Below are 14,697 nucleotides of genomic sequence, written 5' to 3'. Positions count from 1 at the left end.
CCTGCCTAGCTTGGAAGCTCTTTGGGACAGAGCTCGCCCCTGCGCGTGCAGCGCCTGGCGTCACACAGAGCCCCGTTCCTCTGTGTGTGAGTGCGTGCATACATGTGTGCATGTGTGTGCAGACATGTGGATGCGTGCAGGTAGGCACACGTGTACGTGTGCATGTGCCTGCATGCGTGCATGTGTGTGTTTGAGCGCATGTGGTGGGGTGTGCATTTTGACAGCCACGGCCCCCCTGCTTTCCCGGGGCGGGGGCGATGCCCGGGGCTGTGTTAGGGGCGACGGTGTCATGCACCTCCGAGGTCGCACACGGGGTTTGTCCGGTTGGGTTTGGATGGGGTGGATCCGGCCTCGGCCTGGGACTCATCGACCCATCTTGTCCCACCCCAGAATCAGCCGCCTGCAGGGGCGCGCTGCGTACTGAGCTCCGTGTGCCGGAGCTGTGGGGGGGTCTGCCCGCCCTAAGGCCTTGCCAGGGCTGTCTCGTGTGGCGCGACGGCCTCAATGGCAGCAGCAGCTACAGCCGGGGCCGGGGGGGCCGCGCCAGACCTGTTGGGGGCTCGTGCCCAGCGTGCGGGGGAGGATTGCAGGCGTCTCTCCCCGTGTCTGGAAACATTGGCAGGGGCTGCTGAAGCCATCGCCGGCCCCATCTGCAACTCCCATCAGCCTGGCGCTTGGGGCGTCAGCACCGCCAGCTCCTGCCTGCTCCCCCCGTGGTGATGGGGGGGTTGCCTGAAGCCAAAGGAATCCAGGCTGGTGGGGGTGGGGGCTCCCGGGAAGGGGCTCGGGGCTTGCCAGCCCCCCCCAGTGACAGTGGTCTAGGAGGAGGGCGCTGGAGGGGTGGATTTGGGCAAGACGCTGCCCTTTCCAAGCTGTCTGTGCCAGCTGCTGCACGTTACGTGCCCCCGTGTTTCGGGGGGGGGCTGGGCTTCGAGCCGAGAGCACCCCAGGTCTCCCCTCGCACGGGGCCCCGTCTCTGCAGCTGGCAGCGAAGGTGGGAAAGACCCGGCCCCTTCCCAGCCCTCTTGCTTTTTGTTCTCAGAGTTTCCTTGAAACCGCAGCCCGGGGAAGGGGGGCGGGGGGAACATCTGGCCAGCTGCAGCCTGCGATCTTCCAGCCTGGGGAGCCTGAACCGGGGCGGTTTCCCGGGGCCGGTCTGAAACGAGCCCCCGGTTTGATCCATGCCTTTCCCCGGGAGGCTCCAGGCTTGGGGTAGAGCAGGTGGGGGAGGGTTTGATGACCCCCAAAGTGGGACCCCATCCCCGCTGTCGGGGATTGGGCCGGGAGCTGCTCTCGATGGGAGCAGAGACCGGGCTTGAGGCCGCGGGCGGTGAAGGCGACCCGCCGGGGCAGGGGCAGAGAGGGCCCAGACCATCCCGCTGGGCATCGCCGTACCGCCTCGGCGCAGAGGGCGTGAGCGCGAGAGCCGGCGGGCACAGACGCCCGGTCTGTCTGCTCCCGTGTCTCCGAAATCCGCCCCCAAAGCGGCCGCGGGCTTTGTCCGAACCGGCGGGAAAGCAGCTGGGAGGGAGAGGATGGAAAGGAGCAGGAGGGTGGAAAAATAGCCTGAGTGTGCGCCTGGCCCAGCCCCGTCTCCTCCCCCGTCCCTCCCGGGCTGGAGCGGCTGCGGCCGGCTCCCAGCCCCCGTGATGTCACGCCGTGCGCATAGCTGCACCATGATAAGTGACCCCCGCCGGGATCCAGCTGGCTGAGATTACAGACAGCCGCCGGACCCGCTCGCTTCCTCCGCCCGGCGTCCGGCTCGGGGCACCCAGCCCCGGGGCTCCTCGACAGCTCGAGGCCGGGACCGGCCCTTCTCCGCTGGGCGGTAAGTGCGGGGCCTGGGGGGCCTCCGGCTGGTCCAGGGATGCTCCCCCGTCCCTGCCTGCCTGTCCTGGGCGGTCGGGGGGGTTCGGGGCTCGCTCTGGGGACGGTGCCTATTCCGGGTGGGCATCGGGCTTTCCTTTCGCCACCTGCTACCTGCCGGTTTTTGCAAGGGGTGAGCTGGGCATGGAGAGGACAAAGTGCGGCCCTGCGGGGTCCTCTACGTTTTGCTTGGGCATGGGGTGGGGGCTCAGCAGTGCCAGCTCCATCCCTAGCTGTGCGCGGAGGGGTGGGGGCAGCCGGGCGCCACCGATGCGGGTCGGGGTCGGTGCCCGTGGCTGTGCCCGTGACTGAGTGCGGACAGAGGCCTGCGCCTGCCCTGCCCCGGGCAGGAATCTTGGGCTGGCGGGGCGAGGCCTGGCAGCTGCCCGCACGGCCTGGCGGGGCCCCAGATGGCCTCGGAGGGGATGCGGAGAGACAGCGAGAGGCATTGTCCGGCGAAGGGCGGGCAATGGGCGCGTGTGAGCAGGGGCGTAAGAACGGGGCGGTGCAACCCGTGCCCAGCCCGGGGAGCACAGCCCTGCTGGGGTGCAGTCGGGGCTGAAGGAGGAACGGCCCCGGGTCGGGCCGCGGGGCTCGGGCCCAGGCTGCAGTCGTGCTGTGCCGGGGGAACCGTGTCCGTCTGTGACCGTCCGGGGGTTCGTGTCATGCCCGCGTCCGGGGAGCTGTGTGCGTATGCATTTGCATTTGCGTGTGCAAAATCCAAGGGCATGAGTGTTGCTGCATGTGGCTGTGTGTGTGCGTTTGTGATATAGCAGGGCATGAGTGCCACTGCATGTGGGTGCCTCTGTGTGTGCAAAAATCCAAGTGCATTAGTGTCACTGCGTGCGGCTGTGTGTATGGGAGGTGCGATATAGCAGGGCATGAGTGTCACTGCATGTCCTGGTGTGTAGAGGTGTGAGTGTGTGTGTGTGTCTATGATATAGCAGGGCATGAGTGTCACTGCATGTCCTGGTGTGTATACGGGTGTGTGTGTGTGTGTGTGTCTATGATATTGCAGGGTATGAGTGTCACTGCATGTCCTGGTGTGTATAGGTGTGAGTGTGTGTGTGTGTCTATGATATCGCAGGGCATAAGTGTCACTGCATGTCCTGGTGTGTATAGGGGTGTGTGTGTGTGTGTGTGTGTGTCTATGATATCGCAGGGCATAAGTGTCAAAATCCCAGTGTATGTGTCACTGCATGTGACTGTATGTATAGGGTGTGTATGTGATATAGCAGGGTGTGAGTGTCTGTGCGTGTGCCCATGTATATGCACATGGGTGTGTTTGTGTATGATATAGCAGGGCATGAGTGTCGCTGTGTGTGGGTACCTGCTGCGTGTGCATGAGTGTCATTGTGTGGTTGTGTATAGTGGCGTGTGTGTGTGATATAGTAGGGCACGAGTGTCACTGCATGTGGGTCCCTGCTGCTGTGTGCATGGATATGTGTATCTCCATGTAAGTATGTGTGCATTAAATCCCAATGTACAAGTGCTGCTGTGTGGGTGGATACCCATGTGCACACACATATGATTTGTGTGCTAGCTGCATGTCTGCAGTTGGCAGGGATGTGGCTGCATGTGTTTGTGTGCATCCATGTTGCCACGTGCATCTGGGTGTGACAGTGTGGCTGTGTTGGGGTGTGCCCACTGCCAGCTTCTCAGTGTGCATGATGTGCGGGTATTGCTCTGTGCACACGTGTGTGCGTGTGTATATGCATGTGGGAATATGCATATGCAGGTGCACATGTATATACCTATGTGTGTGCATGTGTGCATATGCCTGCGTGCGTTGTGTATGTGTATGCATGCACGTGTGCATATGAATACATAGTTGTGCCTCTGTGTGCATGCGTGTTAGCACATGGCACTGTGCCCATGCACGGGGCCTTTCCACGCGCCTCGGCTGCATCCTGCGCTCACGGCGGGGCCGTGCCACGATTCCCCGCTACTGCTCGGAGCTGTTTTCACGCCGGCGGCGTCAGGCGCTGGCCCCTGGCCAGCGACGAGTCACTTTTTCCTCCCGGAGCCGGCGAGGGTTTTGCGCGGCCTCCAGCCCTTCCAGGAAAAACAAGCCAGGAGGCTGGAGCAGAGAGGCCTGGCCAGGGGGGTGGGAGACGCTCGAGGCTCACAGCCACCCTGGCCTGCCCGCTCCCCTGCCCGGGGGTGCACCCCGGTACGCACCGCCTTTGCCCCCCATGTCAGGGCCGAGTGGCGTCAGCATTGCTCCCTGCCCCTGGGATGCACTTGAAGCATGGGACAGAAACCAGGTGGAGGTGCAGGATGCGTCCATCCCTCCCTTGCCCTTTCTTTTCCCCTGGCCTCCCTTCCCATCCAGATGAGCTCACCTCCCCTTGCTATCGAGCGGGAGGGGGGAATTTTTTTTTTTAAAGCATCTTGGCTACAAACCATCCGGCTCTTCGGGGAGCTTCAAAGCAGGTTTCCAGTAAAAGCCTTGTGCCGCAGTGCCGGGAGACGGCGGTGTCTTGGCGTCGGAGGGGGCATTAGCGGCGCGGAGGGCTCCGAGTGCTGGGATGCTGAGCGGGCATCACTGGAAAGGGATCGATCGATAAGGGGGGGTGGGGGGTTGCTAAAAGCTCGGCATTGATTTCTTCCTCTTTCTCCCGCAGAGGTGGGGCACACGCAGGGGCCGCTGGACGGGAGCCTGTACGCCAAGGTGAAGAAGAAGGACTCGCTGCACGGCAGCACCGGGGCGGTGAACGCGGCGCGGGCCCCGCTGCTGGCCGGCCCCAACCACGTGGAGCACACGCTGTCCGTCAGCAGCGACTCGGGCAACTCCACGGCCTCCGCCAAGACCGACCGCACGGATGAGCCGGCGCCCGCGGGCAACCCGGTGCTGACGCCCGAGGAGAAGCAGGAGCTGGAGCGCTTGCTGAGCGGCTTCGGCGTGGACGGCCACGGCGCCATGCACAACCGCGGCCCCGCCGGGCGCCACGTGGTGCCTGCCCAGGTGCACGTCAATGGCAGCGCCGCGCCGCTGGTAGCTGAGCGGGAGACCGACATCCTGGACGACGACCTGCCCAACCAGGACGGGCACAGCGTGGGCAGCCTGGGCACGCTGTCCTCGCTGGACGGGGCCACCAATGCCAGCGAGACCGGCTACGCCGAAGGCCTGCGGATGGAGAGCTTGGCCAACGGCCCCGGCGGCTGCAACGGCGTGGACAGGGCCGCGTATGAGGCCGAGCCGATGCTCAACGGCGGGTACCCCTACGACAACTACAACGCGGGCAGGGGTGGCTTGAAGCACCCGGCGGGCCCCCTGCGCCCGTCCGTGTCGGCGCAGGACAGCCTGGCCGACTACCAGCTGCAGGCGGGCTCGCCCCTGCCCGCCTGGCTGCAGCCCCAGGCGCTGGCCGCCGACGCCATGTACCGCTCGCAGTCCTTCCCCGCCGTGGAGCCCGGTGTCCGGCTGCCCCCGGCGCCGGCCCGCAGCACCAGCAGCCGCGAGGCCGTGCAGCGAGGGCTCAGCTCCTGGCAGCAGCAAGGCGGCAGCCGGCCGCCCTCGCGCCAGCAAGACGGCTTCCCGGAGAGCCACAGCCCCAGCGCGTCCAGCGCCAGCCCGCAGCCCAGCCCCTCGCGGGCCGCGCCGTCCCCGGGCCACGGCCTCCCCGCGTTCCCGCGCGCGGCCTCGCAGCGGGAGATCGAGCAGTCCATCGAGGCCCTCAACATGCTCATGCTGGACCTGGACCCGGCCGGCGCCGGCCTGCGCAAGTCCCACAGTGCCCCCGGCGCCCCTCGGGAGGAGCGGCCCAGCCCCGTGGCCTCCTCGCTCTCAGCTCAGCCCGTGGCCGCTCTCCGTGGCCCTCAGGTGACGCAGCCGCGGCCCAGCCACATCTACGTGCCAGGCCGTGGCGCCGGGGAGCCTGAGCCCGGCTGGCTGGATTACCGTGACGCCTACTCGCCGTACATCTACCAGCCGGCACCGGACGAACGGAGCCACGGCCACGCGCCCGGAAGCCCCCCGGTCTCTTCTGGCTCTGAGGGGTCCCCGCCGCCCGTGGTCGCCTCGGCCTCGCAAGCCGAGAGCTACAAGGAGCCGACGAGGCGCGCGGAGGATGAGCCCTTGAACTTGGAAGGGCTGGTCGCGCACAGGGTGGCAGGTGAGAGGCGCCCATGGGCAGACGGGGATAAGGGATGTGCCCGGGGACACTCGGGGAGGCTGTGTCAGGGCTGAGACTCCAAACCTGGTCTCCAAGCCAAGGCCTGTTGTCCAGGGCTGCCAGCTTGAGATGCCTCGAGCAGCCCTGGGCAGAGTCGACAACAGGTCTGCCCTCATGCTGCAAGGCAGAAGTGGGGTCAGGAAGTATTTCTCCCCACCCCCCCGCAACTCTCCGGACACAGTTTCCGGGCCTGGCGGTGCCAGGGCTGCGTCCGTCAGCCCACAGGGCTCTGTCCCAGTCCCTTGGACCTGGTTGACCTCCATGGCCGTGGCTAGGGCTGACCCTTAACCAGAACCAGTGGCGAGGGGGGTCTCACCCCCGCTGCCCCACGGCACAGGGGAGCACCTCAGGGAAGTGGTTTCCTTCAAATCGCCCCTCAGTGCTTGAGGGGGCAGCTTATTGCAGCCCCGAAAGCGGCCTGCTCTCGAGGGGTGTGTGGAGGAAACCCCTTCTCTCCGTGGTGGGATGGAGCAGGGAGGGGGAAGATGCTGGTCCCTGGGGTGCTATATGGCAAGCTTCGGCCAGGGCCTCGGGTGCAAGGACGCGGCCTTTGCTACCCGCCCTGGAGAACAGGCCGGGGACGTCCCTCCGGCGCAGAGGTTTTGGGGCCAGTGTCTTGCAAAGGGCCCGTCTCTGCGGCGCCGGGGTCCGGGCACGGCTGCGTCACGGGAGAACACGGAGTCCCGGACGCCGGGGGAGCCGAACGTGCGGCCAGGAGGGCACAGATGGGCTGGGGGGGTGTTATTTACAACCCGGGTGGCTATAAATGGCCTGTTTGTGTCTCCCGGGGAAGGCGGGTGGAATTTCACGCCTCCTCCTGCTGGGAACGTGACACCTCTGATTTCCTCTGCTCCGGCTGCAAGGGGGGCGGGGGCCGGAGCCCGGCTCTCGGCTCCGCTGCGCCCTTGCACCCGTGCCGGCTCGGGGACGCCCGGGGCTCGCTCCGTCCGGGGCAGGGGCAGCCTGGCAGGGAGGCCTTTGGGCCAGGACTGGTGCAGGGCAGCAGGGCCCCGGGCTGGCACGCGCTTACTTGGGCATCCTGCTCCCCTGGCTGGTGCAAGGAGGACGGGGGTGTCTTTTATGCTCCTTCTGGCCAGCGAAGGAGAATAAATGTCCAGGGCGGGCATCTGGGCCTGGTGGGCATAGACACGCCAGCCTTTTACCCCGGGGTAAGCAGAGGCTGCTCCGTGGGGGGTGCCAGTGTGCCTGGTCTTACCCCGGGGCAAGAAGAGGCTGCTCCATTGGCGTGCTCGTGTGCCTGGTGTAAGCTGGGGGTGCCCATGTGCACGCTCTTACGTGTCCACTCTTACCCTGGGGCAAACAGAAGCCCCGGGCTCGGGGTGGGCATCGGGCCAATGCCCCCTCCATTTTCCCTCGGGGTAAATAGCTGGTGCGACCGATTGCCCGGGCCCTCCCCGTGCCCGGTGCCGCAGGGTCCGGACTAACGGTGTCTCTTGTGTTTTCTCCCTCTCTCTCCGTTGCGTGTTGTGTCCGTGCGTCTGTCTGTCCCCCTCTCTCTCTGCCGGACGGACGGTGCCTCCTCCCTGGCTGACCTCCTCCCGCTCTTCCGCCCCCGCCTCCCCCCGCGCGTCCTGCCAGAGTACAACGCCAAGCTGCAGGGCCTGCGGCAGGGCGCGGCGGCCCCCCGGCCCGCTCTCCGCCGGCAGCGGTCTTTCTCCTTCTCCGGTTCGTGCCTCTCCACGCATGCCGCGCGCTGCCCCGCTGTTGCGTGCATGCCGGGGAAGGGGCTCGTGGCCCCGTGGCTGTGGCTCTGGCATGGGAGACCCCCGTGTGCTGGCCCTGGGGGAGCCCCTTGGTGCCCGGTGGGATGGATCCGGGGTGGATGTCTCCCCACCAGCTGTCCTTGGCTTTTTCCTCCCACCCTCTTTGGTTTCCTTCTCTCTTTCCTTTGCTGCGCGTGTGCGAGGAGCAGCTTGCCGCCACGGGCGTCGCGGCCACGCGGTTGTTCGCCGGCTCTGCCTGCGCCAGGGCTTGAACCGAGGCGGGTCCGGGGACCCCAAAGGAAACAGTGGAGAAGGCTGTTTCCTCTGGCAGCTGCAACCCAGCGATGGGGGCGGTCAGGGAGGGTGTTGTAGACGGGGACGGACGCGGAGCCGGCCGAGATGCGCAAAGGGCCCCGAGACGGGCGATGCGAAGACATGCTGCCACCTCGGGAGGTCCTGCCGTGCCCTTGGGAGATGTTGGGACAGACCAGCTTGTGTTCAAACTCAACGGGTCTTTCTCCCGCGCCCAGGCTCAGGCCGATGCCACGCTCGGGGTCAGGACCCCGGCTTCTGGGGTTGGTGTTCCCTGGGGGGCTTGATCCAAGGTGTGCCGGCTGCCCAGGCCGGGAGCCAGGGCTGGGGAGCGGCACGGGTCAGGCAGGCCACGGGCCTGGCTGGAAGTGAAGGGGGTGAGCAGGGGGCCGATTACACCCTCGGGGTGGAGGACGGAGGGTCAGCCAGGAGGACCTTGGTAGGAATGCAGCAGTGCCCATCCCAGCCCGGTCCGTATCCTGCCTCCGCTTGGAAACCTGCCCCGGGCCAGCTCTTCCCTGCCCCTTGCTTGCTGCGGTCCTGAGCCCCACTTCGGCTGCACCAGGGAGGGGCAGCTCTTGCTTTCCTCTCCCGCTGCCCCCGCGCGCCATCGTGCCCATCCAAGGGGAAGGCGCTGCCTCTCTCCCTGGACCCCATCCAGCCCCGGGTCACGCGGGGGTCCCCTTAGCGTCCATGGTTGACCGTCTCTTCTTCCGAGAGGATTTACCCAGGACCTGGCAGGACCCCGGGGGCAGGCAGAGGGGGTGTTGGATGCGTCCAGCGCCAGGCTTGGTTGCGGTGCATTAGGCGCATTCGTGGAGCGGGTAGAAGCCCTTGTCTGGGCCGGGGGCTGTGGGCCAGCTTCCCAAGGGCCTGATTTTAGGCTCTTCCTGGAGCTGTGTCAGGTCGTCACGTATAACACCGTGCACGCTGTCCTCCAGTTAACGAGGAGCCGGATGCTTAACGAGTAGGCCAGCGGGGCTGGTGCTATATGAAGCGAGGTACTGGGACGTGCGCTGATCGGCTCAAATAGATGCAAAGGTGAAAGAAACTGTAGTGCATTAGGCAAACGAGATGGTTTCATTAGTGCTGTGGTCATTAGAAGGTAATGTGTGTCCCGTAGTTCGTAGGGTTGGAAGGGACCTTGAGGTCAAGGAAAGGGACCTCAGGGAAAATTAAGGGTGGAAGGGGCCTCAGGAGGTCATCTAGTCCAATTAAAGCCAGATAGAAACCAACTCTGGAGTTGTTACACGTTTTCAAGAGCTAACTTAATAGCTGGCTGTCTCTTTTTTAAAGCTGGATGGTCGTTTTTATCCCATGATAATTACTTTGCATGTGTGGCTGGTCTAAATTTATTGCGCAGTTCACCAATGAATTGTGATAATTACTTTGCACGTGTGGCTGGTTTAAACGTATTGTGTGGTTCACCAATGTATTGTTCGATACTTACTTTGCACTCATGGCCAGTCTTACCTTGCATGTGTGGCTGGTGTAAATTTATTGCATAATATAGGTAACATGCAGCAGGAGCCTTGCTCGAATTGGTCATACAAAATCTTATCTCTCTTGAGGGTCTTGACAGCACCTCTAGTGCTTCGCCATTGGTTATTTCTACACCTGAATTCATATGTCCAAGGCTGGCTGGAGATTATAGCTAGAGCTGCAGGGCTGGGAAATGGAAGAGGGGTGTGACCAGGCCGGCTGCTGGGGCAGAGGCAGCGGGGAGGGAAGGATGGTTTGAATAGCGGGACATCAAGAGCATTAGAAAGGAGAGAGGGTCGTTACCACCTGCAGAGCAGAGAGATTAGCAGGAAGCAGGGCGATGGCAATAAGCCGTTCAGTCTGCCCCCCTGCGTGTGCTGGCACACGTGTGATCCGCTCCTGGTTGGCTGCACGTGACCAGTAGGGAAGGGGGACAGTCAGCGGGGTGTGTGTGTGTGCGCAAAGATGCGTGTTGTATACAAGCAAATGCGTGTGTGTGTGCGTGCATGCGTGGTGAGGAGCTGCCCAGCACACGACGGAGGGGAAGACGGGGCCACACAAGAGGGCAAAGCCCATCAGCTGCCAGGAGAGGGGTAGTTAATCCCCCTGTAGTGGCCCGTTCTCATCGGGGAGTCAGTAATTGCCTATTGCCTTCCAGCAAGCAGCTTCCCCGGGATACGTGCAGCCACACCAGGGTCACCCGTGCTGGCTTGGGCATGCAGAATTACCCTGGAGACTCCCAGAGGGGTAAAACTGTCCCCAGTGGTGCAAAGCTACTTGGGGGGTAGGGCTTCTGGCATGCATCTGCGCCTCTTTTACCCTGATACGAGTGTCCAGGCCTGTACAGTCGGTCTCTGATGTCCTGTGTGACCTTTGACTGGATCTGGCTCCTCGCCTGAATGTGCCTCAGTTTCCCCAGCTCCCAAACCGGGGCCTGGGAGCCCACCCCCTCTGCTCTGCTTGGTTTAAGAGGAGGGAAATGGTCTCTCCGGCTCGGTATTCTTGGTTCAGGCCGCCAGGGCTCGGCGTGACGAATGGCTCCCACCCTGGGCAAGCCCAAGGGAGAGTCTGCAGGGCTGGGATGGAGCTGGGTGGGGCTTGAAGGCCCGATCCTGGCCATGCGGGTGGGCACGCGCTGGGACTCTCGTGCGGATGCCCGGAGCAGCCGGCTCTCGCACGCGCGGGCAGGGCTCGGGCAGCCGGGACGCCCCCAGCCTTGAGGCTCGGGCCCCTGCCTGAAGTCACCTCAGGGGGTCGTGCACCCGGGGGGCTCTGTTGCCCCCCACCAGCGTCTGCTCGGGGCTCGGGCGCCCGCGGGCTGCGCTTGGGCTTTGCTGCGTCCGCGTTGCCTGTGCTTGCTTTCCGCTCTGGGCTCCGTCCCGTCCCCAGGACCCCGCGTCACGGCTGGCCCAGCACGCCGCGAGCTCGTGCTCCCCGCGGTGCCTGGGCCTTGCCGGCAGCCCTGGGGCCGAGGAGAGGATGCAAGGGCTTTGCTCTCGGCTCTGCCACTGGTGTGTGAGGCGGCCTTGGGCACATCACTTCATCTCTGCGGGGGAGCCCGGCTGCATTTCTGGGGGGCATGGCCATTTATCTGGGACGTAGCAGGGGGCAGGGCAAGGCTCTCTGCCCATGGGTGCCTCGGTCGTCTTCGAGGCGAGCGCTGGATTCTCCGGAGGGGCTGGGGGCGTGTGACGAGGGAGCAGGGAGGTGGCTTTGGGGCCACGGAGCCAGTGCCCGGGCCCCGGCCTGTCTCCTCATCCCCCCCGGGAGGAGACGGGCAGATGAACGACCTGTTTCCTCGCCGGTGCCCCCAGCCCCCCGGCTGCTCTACGCAGCGAGGCTTTTCCTGGTTTCTAACAAGCGCTTCCCTCCCTGTGCTCGTCCGTCCAGGGGTCCAAGCCCGGGACAAGCCCCCCGACGACGCCGCAGCCCCGGCTCGGAGGCGAACGACCAGCGAGGGCCAATATGAGAGCGGGGGCCGGGACGCCAGCCCGGCGCGGAGCCCCACGGCCCGGTCTCCCGTCCACTGCGTCTCGCCGGAGGTGGTCAGCACCATCGCTGCCAACCCAGGAGGAAGGCCCAGAGAGGTGCTTTGGGACCCCCTCCCCAGTTCCCGGTGCCGTGGGCCGGGGGGAGTTGGGGCTGGGTGGGTAGGGGGCTCCGCTGGGACGAGATTTGGGGCTGACCGTCTCTCCCACCCCGCTCCGCAGCCTCACCTCCACAGCTACAAGGAAGCCTTCGAAGAGATGGAGGGGACGTCCCCAAGCAGCCCACCCTCCAGCGGCGGTGAGATTTCCCCCCCAACCCCTGCCTTCCCCGTCTCGCCACAAACCCTATACGTTAACCTGAGTAAGTGCCACGGCTCGGGAGCCGGGGATGGGGCGGCGTGGCGTGGCGCGGAGACCCACGTGCCAGGGGCCCACCGCCATTTCAGCGCTTTCCTCCCAACCCGCTCTGTCTCCTCCGCTTCCAGCTCCTTTCATTTCTCGAGCAGCTCTCCAGGCCCCCAAAGGTGGGGTCGGGGGACTGGGAAAACCCGACTTTCCCAGGATCCTGAACGTGGCTTCCTCTGGGGCAAGCCGATGCTACACCTGGCCCTATGAGATACCCCAGTCCTCGGTGCTGGCCCAGCACGTGTCCCCCGAGGGCAGGAGCTGACTCCTTTGAAAGGCTGACTTGCTTCTGTCCGTCTCCCTGCTCTCTCCGTCCTGGGCCAGCGGCCACGTCGGCCTGCTTAGATGCTCGCCAGCCCGTGTGACGCTGCCCTGTGCTCTGGTCTCTGCCCCCTTGCACCCCGCTTGCTCCCTAGGTGCCTTGGCGGTGGGCTCCAGCCGCCGCGCCCTGGGCCGTGCCGGCGTGGATCAGCGAGTGACCAGCAGCCGGCCTCCTGCTTCGGGGGGCTCTTCGGTGGGACCCTCGTCCCAGGCGGGAGTGGAGCCACCGGTGCTCCCTCCTGGCCCGCGTCTGGTCATCCCGGCACCAGTCCAGGGTCCCCATTGCAGGACCCTGGAGCGGTGACTTTTAACTCTCTCCCCTCCCAGCAGCTCAGGCTGGGGGCGATGCCCCTAGGCATCAAGATGTGAGGTTTGAGAAACCCCCTGGGGCATCCTGGGTGTTGCCTTGTTCTTGCCCAGCTGCAGTACCCCCCAAATACAGCCCCCCAGATATCTGAGCTTTGCATATGGAGCTGGACAGCTGGGACAACTTTGGTTCCCCACCGAGCGAGCTCGTGGGTCTCGAACCCCCGCACCACACAGTCACTCGCTGCCTCCGGCACGTCGCCGACACGGCCGCGGAGACACGAGCTCACGGGGCCTGGCTTGTCTCCGTGCCTGCCTCCCCGCCCCCGCTGCCAGCATGGGCGCCCTCCCGAGCCGTCCGTCCGTGCCCGAGAAGGCGAAGGAATGTGCGGACTTCGTTTGTCTCCTTCGTTATGCCTCTCGCTGACCTCGTGGGCCGAGGTCTCTCCTAGAAAGCCGGGATTGTCCGGAGCTGGTAACGCGCAGCGTCAGGGAGAGAGACATCCGCGGGAAAGGGGTGGGAGGAAAAATGCCCAGATCCCATCGAGCCCTTTCTGCGAGACTCGCTGCAACACGCACATCTCCCGCGTCCATCCGCACCTCGTCCCTCCACGCCCTGGCCGCGTGTCCGTACCCAGCACGTATGCCCATATCGACATACCACATGCCATTCGTTGCTGAAGTGTGTTTGGTGGCCCGTGCGCGTGCGTGTCTGCACGGACTGCGTACATCCGTGTCCATTTAGCTGGCTAATCCTGACATGCATCCTGGTCGCTGGAAGTGCTTTTGTCCACGTCTTCATTTCACGGGCGCGGGTTGGCGTCTCTGCTGGAAGGACTTTGGGAGGGTGGTGGGATTTTCGGGTGAGGGCGGGTCTGGAGCAGGGTTGGGTCGGGGACTGATCCTGGTCCCTTTGCCCGGGTGTCCGGCTTTGTGTTGGGGTGACCCCTGCAGCTTGCGCCTGGGGTGGGAGAGGAGGTATGACCGTTGCGTGCCTCAGTTTACCAACCTGTCCCACATCTCCCCTGGTGTCCGGGGCTGCTTCGGGAGGGGATGCCCAGCTCGCTCCCCAGGGAATTTGCTTGCGCTGGCAGCTGGGCCAGCAGGCTCGAGCCAGGCCGACGTGCCTCTCGGGAGCTGTTATGCCCGTTATGCGTAACACGCGGAGCTGGCTGTAAACGCGCCGCCGGGGATTTACGGAGCTTTACATTAACAGCTTGCTTCGTGCTCTCGTTTCCCCCTGCCCGCAGTGCGCTCCCCGCCCGGCCTGGCCAAGACCCCGCTCTCCGCCCTGGGCCTCAAGCCGCACAACCCGGCGGAGATCCTGCTCCAGCAGACGGGAGGTGAGTGAGCGCCGGGGTCGCGGGGGCTGCTCTCGGTGCCGCGTGTGGCTGCGCTGCCCATCGCTACGGCCACAGGCGTGTTTCCGGGGGTAACGCATGTGGCGGGTGCGTTTCCACGGGTGACGCGCGTGGCGGGTACCTGTCTGTGGGTAACATCCGTTCCTCATCACGGTGACTCAAGTTCAAGCCGGACTGCGATACCCGTGTTGCGACCGGCGTCGGTGCCGTGCCGTGGAGGGACCTGGCCGAAGCAGGCTTTGGGGCTGGCAGGGGCTCGCCATGTGCCAGCCGGGGGGTGTTTTCAGCTGTCCCAGAGCCCGGGAACTTGACCCTCCCGCCCCCGGCTGTCGAGGTCTCCTTCCCTTCTGCTCTCGCTGCCCTGGGCACAACCCCTGTGGGCAGAGGGCGAGACCCCTTCGTGGGCTGAAGCCGTGGGATCGATGCTGCGTTATCAGGAGGCTTTTCATGGGCACAGGGCCAGCTCTGGGGTGCAAGGAAGTCCTCCAGCCCCAAACTGAAGGTGGGGGCTGGATTAAAGAGAGAGCATGCCTGTCTCCTCTCAAGAGAGTCACAAAGCTCAGCCTGAGTGCAGCTAGCATTCACATCAGGCAATGGAGCTGCAAACCGTACTCGTGCCAGGAGCTCGGAGCCCTTGCTCAGTTCTTCCCCACTTCCCCCAGCTTTATAATCATCTCTGCACTCATTAAGAGCATGCGTCTATCTGCAACCCGATGGGGTGCATGTTAACTGCAGGGGTTGATCAGGAAGCTCC

The 14,697-nt window shown here is 64.7% G+C and overlaps 1 protein-coding gene across 7 annotated transcripts in view; it reads left to right on the top strand.

The window, feature by feature from the left end:
- Positions 1 to 14,697, top strand: part of TNS1 (tensin 1) — a 59,094-nt gene that overhangs the window by 23,902 nt on the left and 20,495 nt on the right. For 5 of the 7 annotated variants that reach the window (XM_090046108.1, XM_090046106.1, XM_090046109.1 and 2 more), the window contains 4 exons: positions 4,494 to 5,984; positions 11,453 to 11,649; positions 11,773 to 11,911; positions 13,833 to 13,925. In XM_090046108.1, the coding sequence (XP_089902234.1) occupies positions 4,494 to 5,984; positions 11,453 to 11,649; positions 11,773 to 11,911; positions 13,833 to 13,925 (1,920 nt within the window). The remainder of the gene's footprint in view (positions 1 to 4,493; positions 5,985 to 11,452; positions 11,650 to 11,772; positions 11,912 to 13,832; positions 13,926 to 14,697) is intronic. The other 2 variants (XM_090046111.1, XM_090046110.1) reach the window with 1 other exon arrangement.

The sequence above is a fragment of the Crocodylus siamensis genome, chromosome 4, assembly GCF_052110815.1.
Source record: "Crocodylus siamensis isolate JL-2025a chromosome 4, ASM5211081v1, whole genome shotgun sequence".
Taxonomy (NCBI): Eukaryota; Metazoa; Chordata; order Crocodylia; family Crocodylidae; genus Crocodylus; species Crocodylus siamensis.
This window is presented reverse-complemented; position numbering and strand designations above follow the sequence as displayed.